Source organism: Crocodylus siamensis, chromosome 7 (genome assembly GCF_052110815.1).
Source record: "Crocodylus siamensis isolate JL-2025a chromosome 7, ASM5211081v1, whole genome shotgun sequence".
Taxonomy (NCBI): Eukaryota; Metazoa; Chordata; order Crocodylia; family Crocodylidae; genus Crocodylus; species Crocodylus siamensis.
This window is the reverse complement of record NC_143401.1, coordinates 53,244,014-53,259,580: the sequence shown is the minus strand read 5'-3', so window position 1 is coordinate 53,259,580 and position 15,567 is coordinate 53,244,014. Positions and strand designations below refer to the sequence as shown.

General features: G+C 49.9%; 1 protein-coding gene across 5 annotated transcripts in view; it reads left to right on the top strand.

The window, feature by feature from the left end:
* The window catches only part of LOC149859797 (uncharacterized), a 38,771-nt gene that overhangs the window by 875 nt on the left and 22,329 nt on the right, over window positions 1-15,567 (top strand). The window contains exons 1-2 of one of the 5 annotated variants that reach the window (XM_090057973.1): window positions 651-6,331; window positions 6,590-14,622. In XM_090057973.1, coding sequence (XP_089914099.1) covers window positions 8,534-9,505 — 972 coding nt within the window. In that variant the 5' untranslated portion in view covers window positions 651-6,331; window positions 6,590-8,533 and the 3' untranslated portion in view covers window positions 9,506-14,622. Of the gene's footprint in view, window positions 1-650; window positions 14,623-15,567 lie in introns of those variants that run through there. The other 4 variants (XM_090057974.1, XM_090057972.1, XM_090057971.1 and 1 more) reach the window with 4 other exon arrangements.

Below are 15,567 nucleotides of genomic sequence, written 5' to 3'. Positions count from 1 at the left end.
GGGCAGACCAGTGGAGTGGGGGAGGACGGAGGTGTTGCCCCTGGAGGGGCTTGGGATCCTGCAGGCTGGGTAGTCCATGTGCTGGGGGGGGTCTCTGCTCTGTGGGGGGCAGGAGACCATTGGCGATGGATAGGGGGTGCATGTGCACTCTCTGATCATGGCAGTGCACCCCCTCAAAAAAGGTGCTGCCGACACTGTCTGTGGTGCCTGTAGGCAGTTGCTGTTTGCCACCTCCCACCACCAGTGGTGTCTGCAGGCAATCAGCAATCACTGCTGGTCACCGCTGTCGCTGCCAGTGGTGTCTGGGGGTGCTCGCCGCTCACCACCCCTCCCCCTGCTGCTGACAGTGCCAGTGGCATCTGCGGGAGCTCCCCGCTTACCACTACCACCACGCTCCCACCGCCACCATGCCACACCAGCTGCTGGGGGTATGCAGCCTTCATGCAGGGGACCCACCACTCCTAAGCAGCCCCCACACCCACAGTCCCTCCACACCTACCCACACAGTGACTCACATCCCCCCACATCCCTCCACACCCACCCACATCCCCCACTCCCCTTTCCACCCACTCCTGCAAACCCCACATCCCTCCCATCACACACCTACCATGTGATAAGGAAACCCAAAGTAAACAAAACATGTAGGCATTTAGGATTTATTTTATTATGACACTAGAGACAGTGGTAGGCTTCCAAAATTCTTTAACTTTGTAAATTTAACAATAAAACATTGCTCATCTGATCAGTCCCCCTTTCTCTCTCTCTTTTGTTCTAATTGTAGAAGAATGTGGATTTTGGAGTATTTTAAAAAGTGAATTTGGGATATTGCCTCAGCAGTCTAGCTGACACAAGGGGCTAGTGTCCCCAGATACCAATTGCCTGGGCCCCAGAAGGTCTTGAGGTCAAGTAATCCTGAGCTGCTGGCCAGGGAAGGTTTTTGTACTGCCGGGGCCAGGACTGGACAGGTTTTTATACTGCTGGGGACAGCATAAGTACTGGCCCCAGGCTCTAGCTCCCCCTGGCTGCAGATCCGGGAGAAGCCAGGCAGGGTTATTTTGCCTCAAGTGGCACAATTTGCTCCATAACAAAGTGCATGTTTGAGCACGTGCGCTGAGGCAAAAAGCCCCAGCTCAAATTTGTACTGCTTCTATTTGAGCTGCTGCAAGTGCACGTGCTTGCATGTGTGGATGCACCCACTGAGTCCAGTGAAGCATGGGAGATATGACTTGGAATCTACAAGTGATGCATAATCTGTCTCAAAGTAGGTTTGCAGTCAATTATTAGCCAAAATACACCTGCTGGATTTGCGTGAATACACAAGGCAACTCGTTCAACATAGGATAGTTGCTGAATTTTACACTTTCTTATGGCAGCATTCTTGACAAACTATCACATTGTGTTGATTCTGCACTGCAACATTCCAAAAGTCTTAAGTGGTACTATTTTTGCTACAGTTCTTTCACACACAAAGGACATACTAAGAGACCATTAAAAAAATTGTGCAAGATTAGAGGAGAAAGGGAAACCCTACCAACAATATCAAGTGACAAACACACTAGGACAACAAGCAGATCATCTATTCCAGCAGTTCACTGGAAGATGTGCATATTCTGTCAGAAATGTTCTAAGAAGAGTCTGAGTCCAGTGTTGTTGTTTGAATTAGCCAATGTAATACACAAGCTGGTAGAGAAGAAAGAAGCATTGTGGTGCCAAATGGGTGTCAAAGATCTGTTGAGGCATGTTACCATCCTGGATGCAGGTGGGAGGAATAACAAAGTAAAAAGTCTCTCATTCCCATTCACATGTGACTTTGCATATCAATCACAAAGAAGACATTGGCCTAAAGTTCAGAGAAAAGTTTTCAAACACACAAAACTTATACTATGCTGCTTTCATGATCACAGTAGATTTGGAAGTTACAGCCAGCATGAAGAGATACAGCAACTTGAATGAAGAGCAAGCCCAAAACGTGTTCCTGATAACCTTTACAAATTGATCCATTTGATTTTGGAAGATGACAATGACGACTCAGATGTTGGAAGTCATATGCAAGATAAGAATCTAGACAGAGATGTACTGAATATATGTCAGGATTTGGTTTACCTGCAATCCAGGGGCAAAAAGCTAACTCCAAAACAAGTTGGGTTAGGCTTGTTGATACATCACTCAGTTAGATCTAAGAAGCTGTTACAAAGTCTACACACTGCTGGATGCAGCATACCATATGACCAGGGATCCAGGTTTTCTATTTGCTATGGAAAAATGCAGATATTCCTCTTTAAAGAAGAAAAACCCAGGAAATCTCAGGTTTCCCTTGCAGGCTGGCAGAGTTCCAGCCTGCTGCTTGGGATTGCGGGGCACAGGAGGCGGGGTGCCACATGGATGTGCACACATACACATGCATGTGGCAGCCAGGCAGTATGGTGGAAAGTAGCTCCCGCAGTTCCCTCCAGATAAATCTATGGAGGGGGCACAGGCCATGTGTGGGGGCAGGGGGAGCACAGGTGATGTATGGGGAAGCTTGTGCCCCCCCCAGATTTTTGCACTCACAGCAGGGCACAGGGCATGGGTCTGCAGCTGGGCTAGACCAGCTCTAGGCAGGAGCCACCTCCATGACCCAGAGGGCAAGACCTAGTGTGGGAGGGAGCCCCACACCATCACAGCTCCCAAAATGAGGCATGGCAGCAGTAGTAGCATGGAGTTGTGCCCCCCGCTGCTGCTGGGCATTCAGGGGGTGCCTCACTTTGGCAGCAATGGCACAGTGTTCCTTCCTACATTGTATCCCACCCACTGGGCCCTGGAGGCTGCTTCTGCCTGGACCTGGTGTAGCCTGACTGCAGACCTATGCCCTGGTGTGGACGAAAAAATTTGGGGGGGTACATGCTCCTCCTAACTCCCTCAAGCATCACCACTGTCCCCCTGCCCCACCACATGTCACCTGTGCTCATGCTCCCCCCCCACCCCTTCTGCACATGCTGGGGGGCTGAGGCCAGGGGGTGGGGGACTGTGGGTCAGGAGGGAAGGGTACCAGCAGGGCCAAGGGGCCGTGGCTTGGGAGTGAGGGACAATGGCAGGGGCAGGGCACTGGCATATCAGGGCTGCTCAGCACCACAAACATTGTGTTCAACTGATACCTATATATATAGTGGCATTTCATTCTAATCATGGAAAAACATGGATTTTTAATCAGAGAATTCAAGACAATTAATCAGAGAATTTGGGATTTTTAAACAGAGAAAACCAGGATCCTTGCATATGACATAATTCATTGCACTGAGATCACCACTGCTGAGAAAAACTTAAAGGAATTTCAGGAAAATGGAGTTATCCCATGGAATCTCGTTCCCAGTCATTTTGTTTACTTTCATTGGATTACACTGACATCTTGGAAGAGAGAGACATTGGATGGAAAACATACATTTCGTATAATTCAAATTGTAGCATTTCAAAAAGGACCATAGAAACCAGCTGAGATTGAAGAAAGCACCAACATAATAGAAAGGAAAAGAACCTTGAAAGATGTACCACCTGAATTTAACAAATTCGTTCCAATAATGATGAACCATAATGAGTCACTGAAACCACCTATTCATAGTATGGGAAGTAACTTGAATGAAAAGCTCAACAGTAGAGCAATTCAGCAGATGTTAGTAGAGCTACTGTAGATACTGGCTAGAATATCAGCCAACAGCCAGGAGAACATTGCTGTACCAGGGTGGACAGCATTTAATCAGTTTGTTTCTGATGATACTTCACCACCATTGATTGCTGGATTTTATCCCATACTGCCTGCACCAGCATCTGAGTATGACATTATTTGGACTGTCATTATGGAATGTAAAACAATTGCAGGACACCTGGGACAACAGTACACAGTCATAATGTTTGATTGGACATTGTATTGCAAAGTGAATGAACTTGTGTGGGTTAGGCCAAAAGAGACTAAAGGAGTAAAAATTTGACTGGGAGGCTTCCATGTCATTCATCACAGTTTACCTAACAGCAATTGATCAGCATTTAACCATTTCAGAACTTAAAGATTGTTGGACAGGAAGCGTGTTATTTTCAGAAAACACTGCCACCAACATAATGAAAGGAAAATTGTACAATCATGCTATCAGAGCACACAAGATAACATTCAAAGCAATATGTCATACTTTGATACATTAATTCATTGTGTTGTTGTCCAGTTCAAGCAATGGATTATATTATTATGTCATTCACCAATTTTCCAGTAGCATAGCTGTTGCATTCAGAAATGATGACTGCAAAGTGGGAAGAAATATGGTGAAAAAACTATTAGTGCATCTGCCAATGATTGCCACTACTTAAAGAATTTGTGGAAGAATACTCCTATCAAGGTATGTTTAACTACTGGATGAACTGTTGGGCTTCATCAGGGCTGAACGTGAAGGCAACTGACAGGAGCATTTATGTGCTTTTGAAAAAATGCTTCCACTGATAGCTATGCAGTTACACAAGATGGAGTCCGGTATATCTTGACTGGATGAAGGATTTAGTGAATTTTTCTCCTACAGCGTATGCTGAGCTTGTGAAAGAATGATTAAGGGTCAAGAGAACTATTCTCCCATTTGTAAACATGAAACCAACCAGACAATAGAAAATGTTAACAAGGTTTGCAAAACTGCTGGTTGCATAGTAAAAATAACACGCAATGAATCAGCTAGACACTGATGGAAGGTGAACTACAATGAAAATCTTGGATCATAGACACAGGAGGGACACCAGCCCACCAACTGTTAGCACAGACTTGGTGAAGGTGCACTTGGAGGGGCTGGATGTGTTCAAATCAGTGGGCCTGGATGAACTTCATCCAAGGGTGCTGAAAGAATTGGCCAGTGTCATAGCAGAGCTGCTGGCATGGCTGTTCAAGCATTCACGGTGCTCCGGTCAGGTCCCAGAGGACCGGAAAAAGGCAATGTAGTCCCTATTTTCAAGAAGGGGAGGAGGGATGAACCAGGAAACTATAGGCCAGTTAGTTTCACCTCTATCCTTGGGAAAACTCTGGAAAAAATCATTAAGGTTCACATTTGTGGGAGCCCATCAGGGGAAATAATGCTGAAAGGAAATCAGGATGGGTTCAGTGCAGGTAGATCCTGCCTGACTAACCTTGTTTCTTTTTATGACCAGGTCACAAAATGCTTAGATACAGGAGTTGAGGTAGATGTCATCTACCTAGACTTTAAGAAGGCCGTTGATACGGTATTGTATTCCATTCTTGTAAATAAACTGACAAGCTGTGATGTAGATGATTACGTGGTCAGGTGGGTGGCAAATTGGCTCAGAAGTCACACCCAGAGAGTGGTAGTGAAAGGGTTGATATGGACCTGGAAAGATGTGGGTAATGGAGTCCCACAAGGTTCAGCCCTTGGACTAGTGCTATTCAATGTCTTCATCAGTGACTTGGACGAGGGCGTAGAGAGCACCCTGTCCAAGTTCACAGATGACACCAAATTATGGCGCAAAGTTAACACAGCAGAGGGTAGGGAATGGAACCAGGTGGATCTGGACAGGTTGGAAAAATGGGCAGAATGAAATAGGATGCAGTTCAACAAAGACAAGTGCAAAGTGCTGCACCTGGGCAAAAAGAACCACCAACATACTTACAGGCTCGGGGCTGATCTTCTCAGCAGCACAGCAGCGGAAAAGGATCTTGGAGTCATAGTTGACTCCAAGATGAACATGAGACGTCAATGTGACGAAGTGATCAACAAGGCTAACTGCATGTTATTATGCATTAGCAGATGCATGACGAACAGGTCCAGGGTGCTGCCTTCCTGGGGCTCCTCTGAGGCATCCTCCCAGGCAGGGCCCACAGGGGAGCTGGTGTCACCCTGCCTGCTGGCCTGTGGGGGATGCCCAGTGGGGCTGGGGCAGGCAGGGAACAGGGGCCCCCACACCTGTCCTGCAGGTGCCCATCTTAGGGCCTTGGAGGCATGGGTGAGGGAGCTCCAGGAGGAGGTTAGCAGGCTGAGGGGGATCAGAGAAGTGGAGGATGAAATTGATGGGTATTTCCTTTCCCCACAGGGCCAAGCACCAAAGGGAGAAGCACCCCGGGAGATGCCCTCCACAGTAGAATGGCAGAAGGTTCCCTCCAGAGCCAGGGCTGCTCATGGTGGGGCACTACCAGTTCCCCCAGTCCAGCTGGAGAATAGGTATAAGACCCTGGCGACACTGGAGGAGAAGGAGGAAGGAGAGGAGGAAACTTCTGGACAGGAGGCCGCTCCACACACGGAACAGACTGAAGGAGGCAAGCTGACCCAGAAGAAGAGGTGCTGAGTGCTCTTCATAGGCGACTCCATCCTGAGAGGTACAGAGGGTCCCATCTGTTGTCAGAATCCCCTGACATGTGAGGTCTCCTGTCTACCTGGAGCGAGGATTCAGGATGTGACGGAGATAATCCTGGCCATTATCCAGCCCACTGATTACTACCCCATAGTACTAATTCATGTGGGCACTAATGATGTGGCCAGGAGAAGCCCAGATCATCTGATGAAGGACTACAATGCTCTGGGGGGCAAACTGAAGGAGACAGGGGCACAGGTGGTTTTCTCATCTGTCCTTCTAGTGAGTGGATGTGGACGACACCATGAGACCTGCATCAGAGAAGTCAACTTGTGCTTTTGGGAATGGTGTCTTGAGGCAGGCTTCAGCTTCTTGGACCACGACCCATACTTCAAGACGAGAGACAAGCTTGGGTGGGATGGGCTTCACCTCTCCCCCAAAGGTAAGTGTGTGTTCTCTTTCAGGTTTGCTGTTCTCCTCTAGCAGGCTTTAAACTAGGCTCGTTGGAGGAAGGAGAGGATGAAGTCAGAGGGAGCCTCAGAACACCAAACCAAGCGTAGACCACAAGAACAGCCCAGTCAACACTGATGACGAGCACAAGAAATGCCCAGGTAAGAGACCTGGATAGTTCTGGGATTAGGGGGTGGTGCATACACCTTCAGGAGGTCTTAAATGCCTATACACTAATCCTCGTAGTATGGGGAACAAGCAGGAGGAATTTTCCCTCCTGCTAGTTAGCACAAACCCAGACATAGTGGGGCTCACCGAAACGTGGTGGTATCCAACGCACGACTGGGCGGTGAACATTAACGGCTATAGGCTGTACAGGCAGGATAGAACTGGGAGGAAAGGTAGGGGTGTGGTGCTCTATGTCAAAGAGTAATTCATATCCTCAACGAGCAGCACTGGGTCAGAGGAGGAGCACACTGAAGTGCTCTGGGTCAGAATACAAGGGGATCGGGGAGAAAGGGACTTAATGGCGGGGGTCTACTACAGACCACCTAACCAGGGAGAAGAGCTAGACTGGGAATTCTCAGGTCAGCTCTCAGAGGCAGTTAAGTCAAAGGATGTAGTCATCATGGGTGACCTAAACTATCCGGACACTTGTTGGGAAGAGCAGTCAGCCAGACTGCTTAGGTAGGTTCGTAGCTGTGTTACAGGACCTCCATCTAACCCAGGAGGTGCACAGTCCCACCAGGGGAAATGCCTTGTTGGACCTGGTCCTGGCTACAAATGATGACCTGGTGAGGGGACTGCGGGTGCTCAACCACCTGGGCAATAGCGATCATCGCCTACTGCAATTCACCATCCAGCGCTGGATGGCAAAGGCCTGCAGCAAGACGGCAGCCCCAGACTTCAGGAGGGTGGATTTCATTGAGCTAAGAAGACTAGATGAGGAGGCACTGAGGTCCCAGAGGGGAGAGGAGTTGGGAGTCCAAGAAGAGTGGTTGCTTCTGAAGAAGACAATCCTCCAAGCCCAAAGGGTGGCAATGCCAACATGGATCAAAGGGGGCAAGAGTGCTCAAAAGCCCCCACAGCTCACCAAAAGTATCCAGGAACATCTCAAAGCTAAAAAGGTGTACACCCAATGGAAGGGAGGGGCCATCACCAGGGAGGACTATACCGCCATTGCTCGGGATTGTAGGGGGGCTGTTAGGAAGGCCAAGGCAGAGATGGAACTGGGACTAGGAACCCAGATCAAGGATAACAAGAAATCCTTTTTTAAATGCATAGTGGGTAAAAAGAAGGTTCCAGGTAACATGGGGCCTCTGCAGGACACGCTTGGAATTCCAGATCTGGAGCAGAGGCGAACCCAGCAGCAACAGCAGAGGAGAACGCAGCAGCAGAGGGGACAGCAGCAGCTGAACCCCCTAAGGTAAGTGGGGCAGAGGGACCGACACAGCTGAGCTGGATCCGGAGGGGAAGCCCCCCGGATCCCTCTTAACTGAGCCAGTAGGGAGCCATGCTCCCGAGCCGCGTGAACAGAGAGCGCAAACAGGTGCGTTCTGTAAGAGCGTGCCGGCGTTTACATCAGTGTTCGCCCTGGCGGGTGAGCAGGAAGGGCCAGGAGAGAGACTCCTGCTAGCGTGGGGTGAAGGCACCACACTCAGCCAGAAAACAGGCAGTAACTCCTAAGACGGTTTCGACACAGAGTGTTGCCAGGGCCCCTGCCTGGGGGGGCACAGCCTTCCTGGGGCTTGTCTGAGGCCTCCACCCAGACGAGCCCATGGAAGGGCTGGCATCCCCCCACCTCCTGGCCTGCGGGAGTTGCCCAGCAAGGCCTGGGGGGGCAGGGATTGGGGACCCCCACACCTGTCCTGCAGGCACCCGCCTTAGGGCCCTGGAGGCACAGGTGAGGGAGCTCCAGGAGGAGGTTAGCAGGCTGAGGGGAATCAGGGAGGCAGAGGAAGAAATTGAAAGCTATTTTCTTTCCCTGCAGGGTTATGCCCCCAAGGAAGAAGCACCTCAGGAAGTGCCCTCCACTGCTGAGTGGCAGACGGTCACCTCCAAAACCAGGGCTGCTTGTAACACAGCAGTACCAGTTCCTCCAGTCCGGCTGGAGAACAGGTACGAGGCCTTGGCAGCTCTTGAGGAGAAGGAAGGAGAGGAGGAAAACGGGGAGGAGGCAACTCCACGCTCTCCACATCCAGAGCAAGCCGAAGGAGATAAGCAGGCCAGGAGGAGAAAGCGTCGCGTGATTGTCATAGGAGACTCCATCCTGAGAGGTACAGAGGGCCCCATCTGTCGCCAGGACCCCTCGGCACACGAGGTCTACTGCCTACCTGGAGCGAAGATTCAGGACGTGACGGGGATGATCCAAACCGTGATCCACCCCACCGATTACTACCCTATGGTCCTAGTCCATGTGGGTACTAACGATGCAGCCAGGAGAAGCCCTGATTGCCTGATGGAGGACTACCATGCTCTGGGGTGCGTGCTGAAGGAGATGGGCGCACAGGTGGTTTTCTCTTCTATCCTACCAGTGAGTGGATGTGGAAGATGGCATGCAACGTGCATTGCGGAGACCAACTGGTGGCTTTGGGAATGGTGTCTTGAGGCAGGCTTTGGCTTCCTCAACCATGACTGGCACATCACGACAAGAGACATGCTCGGATGGGATGGGCTCCACCTTTCCCCTAAAGGTAAGCGTGTGTTTTCTTCTAGGTTAGCGGACCTCCTCCGCCGGGCTTTAAACTAGGCTTGCTGGGGGAAGGGGAAGACAAGGGTGGAGGAATCATCGGACTGCCAGACCAAGCAACACCCACAAGTACAGCCCAGCCCTGACTGACGAGTGAAACATATACACAGGTAAGCGACAGGGGCCAGAGTAATGCTGAAAGTAGGGGGCCAGCGCACACATCCATAGGAGGCCTCAAATGCCTCTACATAAATGCTCGTAGTATGGGAAACAAGTAGGAGGAACTCACCCTCCTGCTAGCTGACACCAACCCGGACATAGTGGGGATCACTGAAACATGCTGGGACTCAACGCATGACTGGGCAGTGAATGTCAAGGGCTATAGGCTGTACAGGAGGGACAGGATAGGAAGGAAAGGTGGGGACGTGGCACTCTACATTAAGGAGGAATACACATCCTCGTCAATTAAAAGAGAATCAGAGGAAGGGCACTCTGAAGTGCTTTGGGTTAGAGTACAAGGCTGTCAAGGAGAGAGAGACTTAACAGTGGGGGTCTACTACAGACCTCCCAACCAAGGGGAAGAGCTCGACCAGGAATTCTTAGGTCAGCTCACGGAGGTAGTGAAGTCAAAGGATGTGGTTGTCATGGGGGACCTGAACTTCCTGGACATCTGCTGGGAAGAACAGTCAGCCAGATCTGACCGCTCATGTAGGTTCTTAGCCAGAATGCAGGACCTCCATCTAACCCAGGCAGTGCACAGCCCCACCAGGGGAGATGCCTTGTTGGACCTGGTGCTGGCCATGGGAGACAACCTGGTGAGGGGGCTGCAGGTGCTCAACCACCTGGGCGACAGCGATCATCGCCTGCTGGAATTCACCATCCAGCGCAAGGTGGCAAAGGCCTGCAGCAAGGCAGCAGCCCTAGATTTCAGGAGGGCAAACTTCAATGAGCTAAGGAGAATAGTCGGGGAAGCACTGAGGTCCCAGAAGGGAGGGGAGCCAGGTGTCCAAGGAGAGTGGTCGTTCCTTAAGGAGACAATCCTCCAAGCCCAAAGGGAGGTAATCCCAACACGGATCAAAGGGAGCAGGACGGCACACAAGCTCCCATGGCTCAACAAAAGCATCCAGGAATGTCTCCTAGCTAAAAGGACAGCGTACACCCAATGGAAAGGAGGGACCATCACCAGAGATGACTATACTGCAGTTGCTCGGGGATGTAGGGGGGCAGTCAGGAAGGCCAAGGCAGAGATGGAACTGGGACTAGCTTCCCGGATTAAAGACAATAAGAAGTCCTTTTTTAAATACATAGCAGGTAAAAAAGAAGGTTCTGGGTAATGTGGGGCCCCTGCAGGAAACATTAGGAAACTTGGTCATCACACCAGATGACAAAGCCAACATATTTAACAATTTCTTTGCCTCCATTTTCCTAAGCAGGGACTGGAACAGTCACCCCCCTGCTGGGCCTGCCTCAGGCCCCAGGGGAGACACACCTAGGCCAAGGGTTAGTTAGGAACTAATTAGGGAACTTTTGGAGGGACTGGATGTACTCAAGTCAGCTGGTTCAGATGATTTCCACCCTAGAGTACTGAGGGAATTAGCTGAGGTCATTGCAGGACCCCTGGCACGGCTTTATGAGCACTCGTGGTGCTCTGGCGTGGTGCCAGAGGACTGGAAGAGGGCCAACGTGGTTCCCATCTTCAAACACGGGAAGGAGGAGGACCCGGGAAACTATAGGCCAGTTAGTTTTACCTCAATCCTGGGCAAGCTTTTTGAGAAAATTATCCAGGTGCGCATATCCACGAGGGGCAAGCAGGGGAGCGTATGCTTACAGGCAACCAACATGGGTTCATTAGAGGCAGGTCCTGTCAAACCAACCTGGTGGCTTTCTATGACCAGGTCACAAAATCCTTGGATGCTGGTGTCGCAGTGGACATAGTCTTCCTGGACTTTCAGAAGGCCTTCGACAGTGTCTCTCACCCTGTTCTCATTAAGAAATTAGGCAACTATGGTGTCAATACCTACACAGTTAGATGGATCGCCAATTGGCTGGAGGACTGCACCTAGAGAGTGGTGGTGGACGTGTCATTTTCGACCTGGAGGGATGTGGGCAGTGGGGTTCCGCAGGGCTCACTCCTCGGGCTCGCACTGTTCAACATCTTCATCAGTGACTTGGACGAAGGGGTGAAAAGCACCTTGTTCAAATTTACAGATATGGGGAGAAGTGGGCGTGCTATAAGGGAAGGACAGGCTGCAATTGGATCTGGACAGGTTACAGGGGTGGGCAGATGAGAATAAGATAGGATTCAATACTGACAAGTGCAGGGTACTGCACCTGGGGAGGAAGAACCAGCAGCATACCTACAGGCTGGGGAATTCCCTTCTCATCAGTGCAGAGGCAGAAAAGGATCTTGAAGTCATTATAGACTCCATGATGAACCTGGGCCACCAGTTTGAGAACACGGTCAGTAAGCCTAACTGCACCTTGGCATGCATCCACAGATGCATCACGAGCAGGTCCAAGGAGGTGATCCTCCCCCTCTATGCGGCACTGGTCAGGCCGCAGCTGGAGTACTGCACCCAGTTCTGGGCGCCGCACTTCAAGAGGGATGTGGACAGCATTGAGAAGGTCCAGAGGAGGGCCACTTGCATGATCAGGGGGCAGCAGGGCAGGCCCTATGAGGAGAGGCTATGGGACCTGAACCTGTTCAGCCTCCACAAGAGAAGGCTGAGGCGGGATTTGGTGGCCGTCTATAAACTGGCCAAGGGAAACCAGCAGGCAGTGGGAGAGTCCCTGTTCCCCCAAGCACTACCAGGAGTAACAAGGAATAATGGCCACAAGTTGACTGAGAGTATGTTCAGGCTAGACATCAGGAAGCACTATTTCACTGCCAGGGTGGCTAGGATCTCGAGCCAACTTCCAAGGGAAGTGGCGCTTGCTCCTACCGTGGGGGTCTTCAAAAGGAGGCTAGATAGACACCTTGCTGGGGTTGTTTGACCCCAGTACTCTTTCCTGCCATGGCAAGGGGTTGGACTTGATGATCTGCTCAGGTCCCTTTTGACCCCGCCAACTATGAAACTAGGGAGGTAATACTTCCCCTCTATGCAGCACTGGTCAGAATGGAGTTGGAGCACTGTGTCCAGTTTTGGGTGTGGTACTTCAGGAGAGATGCGGAGAATTTTGACAGGGTTCAGAGGAGGCCACTTGTATGGTCAGAGGCCTGTAGGCAAGGCCCTACGAGGAAAGACTGAGGGACCTAGATCTCCTCAGCCTTCACAAGAGAAGGCTGAGAGGTGATCTTGTGGCTGCCTATAAATTCAGCAGGGGAGGGAAGCAGGGAATAAGAGATGCTCTGTTTACTAGGGCACCCCCTGGAGTAACTAGGAACAATGGCCACAAATAGATGAAGAGCAAATTTCAGTTGGACATTAGAAAGAACTTCTTCACAGTAAAGTTTGCCAGAATCTGGAATAGGTTTCCAAAGGAGATGCTGCTGTCCCCTACCTTGGAGGTCTCCAAAAGGAGACTGGACAAGCATCTAGCTTGGGTTGTCTGACCCCAGCGCTCTTTCCTACCCGGGCCAGGGGGTCAGACTCAATGATTTACTGAGGTCCCTTCTGACCCTAACATCTATGAATCTATGAAAAAGGTCACCTAAATGAGATAGTAAATCAAATGTTTGGGATAAATACAACAACATCTTTCAATAATAATGAAATACAAAGGACATGACTAAAACAAGATTACAATGATGTCAAGTTGTTACAAGAGCAGTTTGAAAGGTTCCACTTATTTAAAGTTTCTAGCAATGAACTTTTATGTGTTTCTACAGAAGATGTTGCGTCAGATATGACATTAGACATTCTGAATGCACCATAGGTGGAGGAAAAAAAATTTTGTGGGGAGGAGGGGGCTGAGCATGCACGCATGCACACGACTCCCCCATGGGAAAGTCTGTGGTGGGAGGAGAAAGGACCACGAGAGACAAGTGGCATTGCCTTGTGCCACGCCAGCTTCAGCTACCTCCCAGCCCTGGCTGCCTCCTGGCCCCGGTTGCAATGCCTACAGCCCCAGTGGCCTGCAAGCCCAGTGGGCCCCAGTTCTGGCTGCCTCCCAGCCCTGACTGCACCAGCCTCCAGCCCTGGCTGCACCGGCCCCAGATGCCTCCCAGCCCCAGCAGCCCCAAATGTACCAGTACTGGCTGCCTGCCTCCTGGCTCCGGCAGCACTGGGCCCAGCTGCTTCCCTGCCCTGGCCTTGGCCGTGCACTACCTGGTGGGACCCAGAGCCAGGGGCCAGAGTGGGAGCAGCTTTGGCTGCACCACTGGGCTGGAGGGCTCCTTGCCTTTTTGCTCCCCCTGCTTCAAAAGTGGCGGATGCTGCCATGTGCATCCCACCGCTGGGTGGGCTGGGCAGCACCACTTTCAAAGGAGCAGCGGTGAGGCATGGAGGCAAAGAGCAGAGCCCAGTCTGCAGCTACAGCCTGCTCTCGCCCTGTGCACAGATCAGGGGGCCACATGCCCTGCCCTTTGAGTCCCCAGCACCACGCCATACTTCTGGGCTCTGACTGTCCCACGACCCAGCCCAGCCAGGGCCTCGTTCACTGTGAATGGGGTCCTGGCCAAGCCAGGTCATAGGACAATCTCCACAGTGCAGCACAGAGCAGGGCAGAGGTAGGGCTGAGTATGATCTGTCTGTAAGCGGACTGCAAAGTGATTTATAGATTCAGCTTAAGAAATATGAGGTCACTGTTTATACAATAGTCAATTTAATATCCAAATTTAAATGTATAAGTTTTATATTTATTTCACTGTGCCTTAGGTAAAAAAACCCACAAAACAAGTATCCTTAAGCAATTATTGTATATTAAACCCCATAGGCCATTTTCAAAATCAGAATAACCCTGGATGAAGCATAGTTCTACTTATGTCAAAAACCCAACTCAGGTTTAGTACAGAGAGTCCATGCAAAGCCTGGACTATCCTTTAACTCCCACTTTAAAATTTAGGTGACTTGTAGAGCTTTTACATGGTCACTTTGCAATTTCCAACACTTTACTCTCAATTAACCATTCTGGAGTTAGTTCTACCATACATTATTCATAGGAATATTTGCAAAAATATGAACCAACAGACTCAGAGGTATCAAACAGTATTCAAACTGCAGTACAGTTCATAATCAATGTACTTACATATTAAAATTCTTCTAAATGCAGAAAAATAGCCTTCACAAAAATGTTAATTTGTAGCAGAAGTTCCTGCAAAATTTACATGCATCATATCCAAAAAGAACATTACAATTTTAAACCTATTTCTTAGGAAAAAAATACAGGGTCTGGGGAAGGTACGTACTGGTATATGTTCCATTATCCTTACAGCTTATGCACTTGCTTTATAGGGGGTACTTGAGAAGGCCCTAGGGAGTACACGTGGGTGGGTGGGAGGGGATGGAGTGGGGAGCACTGCCTGTCCAGTTGGACATGGGGGAAGATCACACATGGTGGCTGCTGCCACTCCGCATCTGGCTGTGCACCACCCCGGCTCCGTGTCTGTCTGCCAGGGCTACACTGCTCCGCATCCAGCTGATGGTGGTACACTGATGCAAAAAGGCTGAAAACCCCTGCTTTATAGCAACACTGACATGTTTGAAAACAACCTACCTTCTACCCTTGAGGCACACTAACGCATATTAGACTATGGAAAATATGCATCTGCCTGGAGAAGGGCTGAGGGCACATCTGGTGGATCCTTCACTATAAAAATTAATTGATGATTATCCTCCATGATTGGCAAAGAGTTACTGAAGCCTCAAGACAATGAATTTCCTTCTCTTTATGAGAATTCAATTTTGAGAAAAAATATTGGTAATAATGGTGGAAATGATTATGGGACTTAAATCCCATGAATAATTGTGGGACTCAACTTCTTATATTGAAAAGAAAAGTACTAAGAAAAATATCAATATTCTGGTTGTTTCTCTCTTTCTTTCAAGATCTGCATAACAGAAGTTCTAATCTTATACTCTTCCTCTGTAGTATCAGTAAAACTGTCAGATGTATAGGGAGAGCAGACAATCTGAATTGAGATCCACCCTACTTGAATTTTACCCTAGCAAGATCTCCACCCT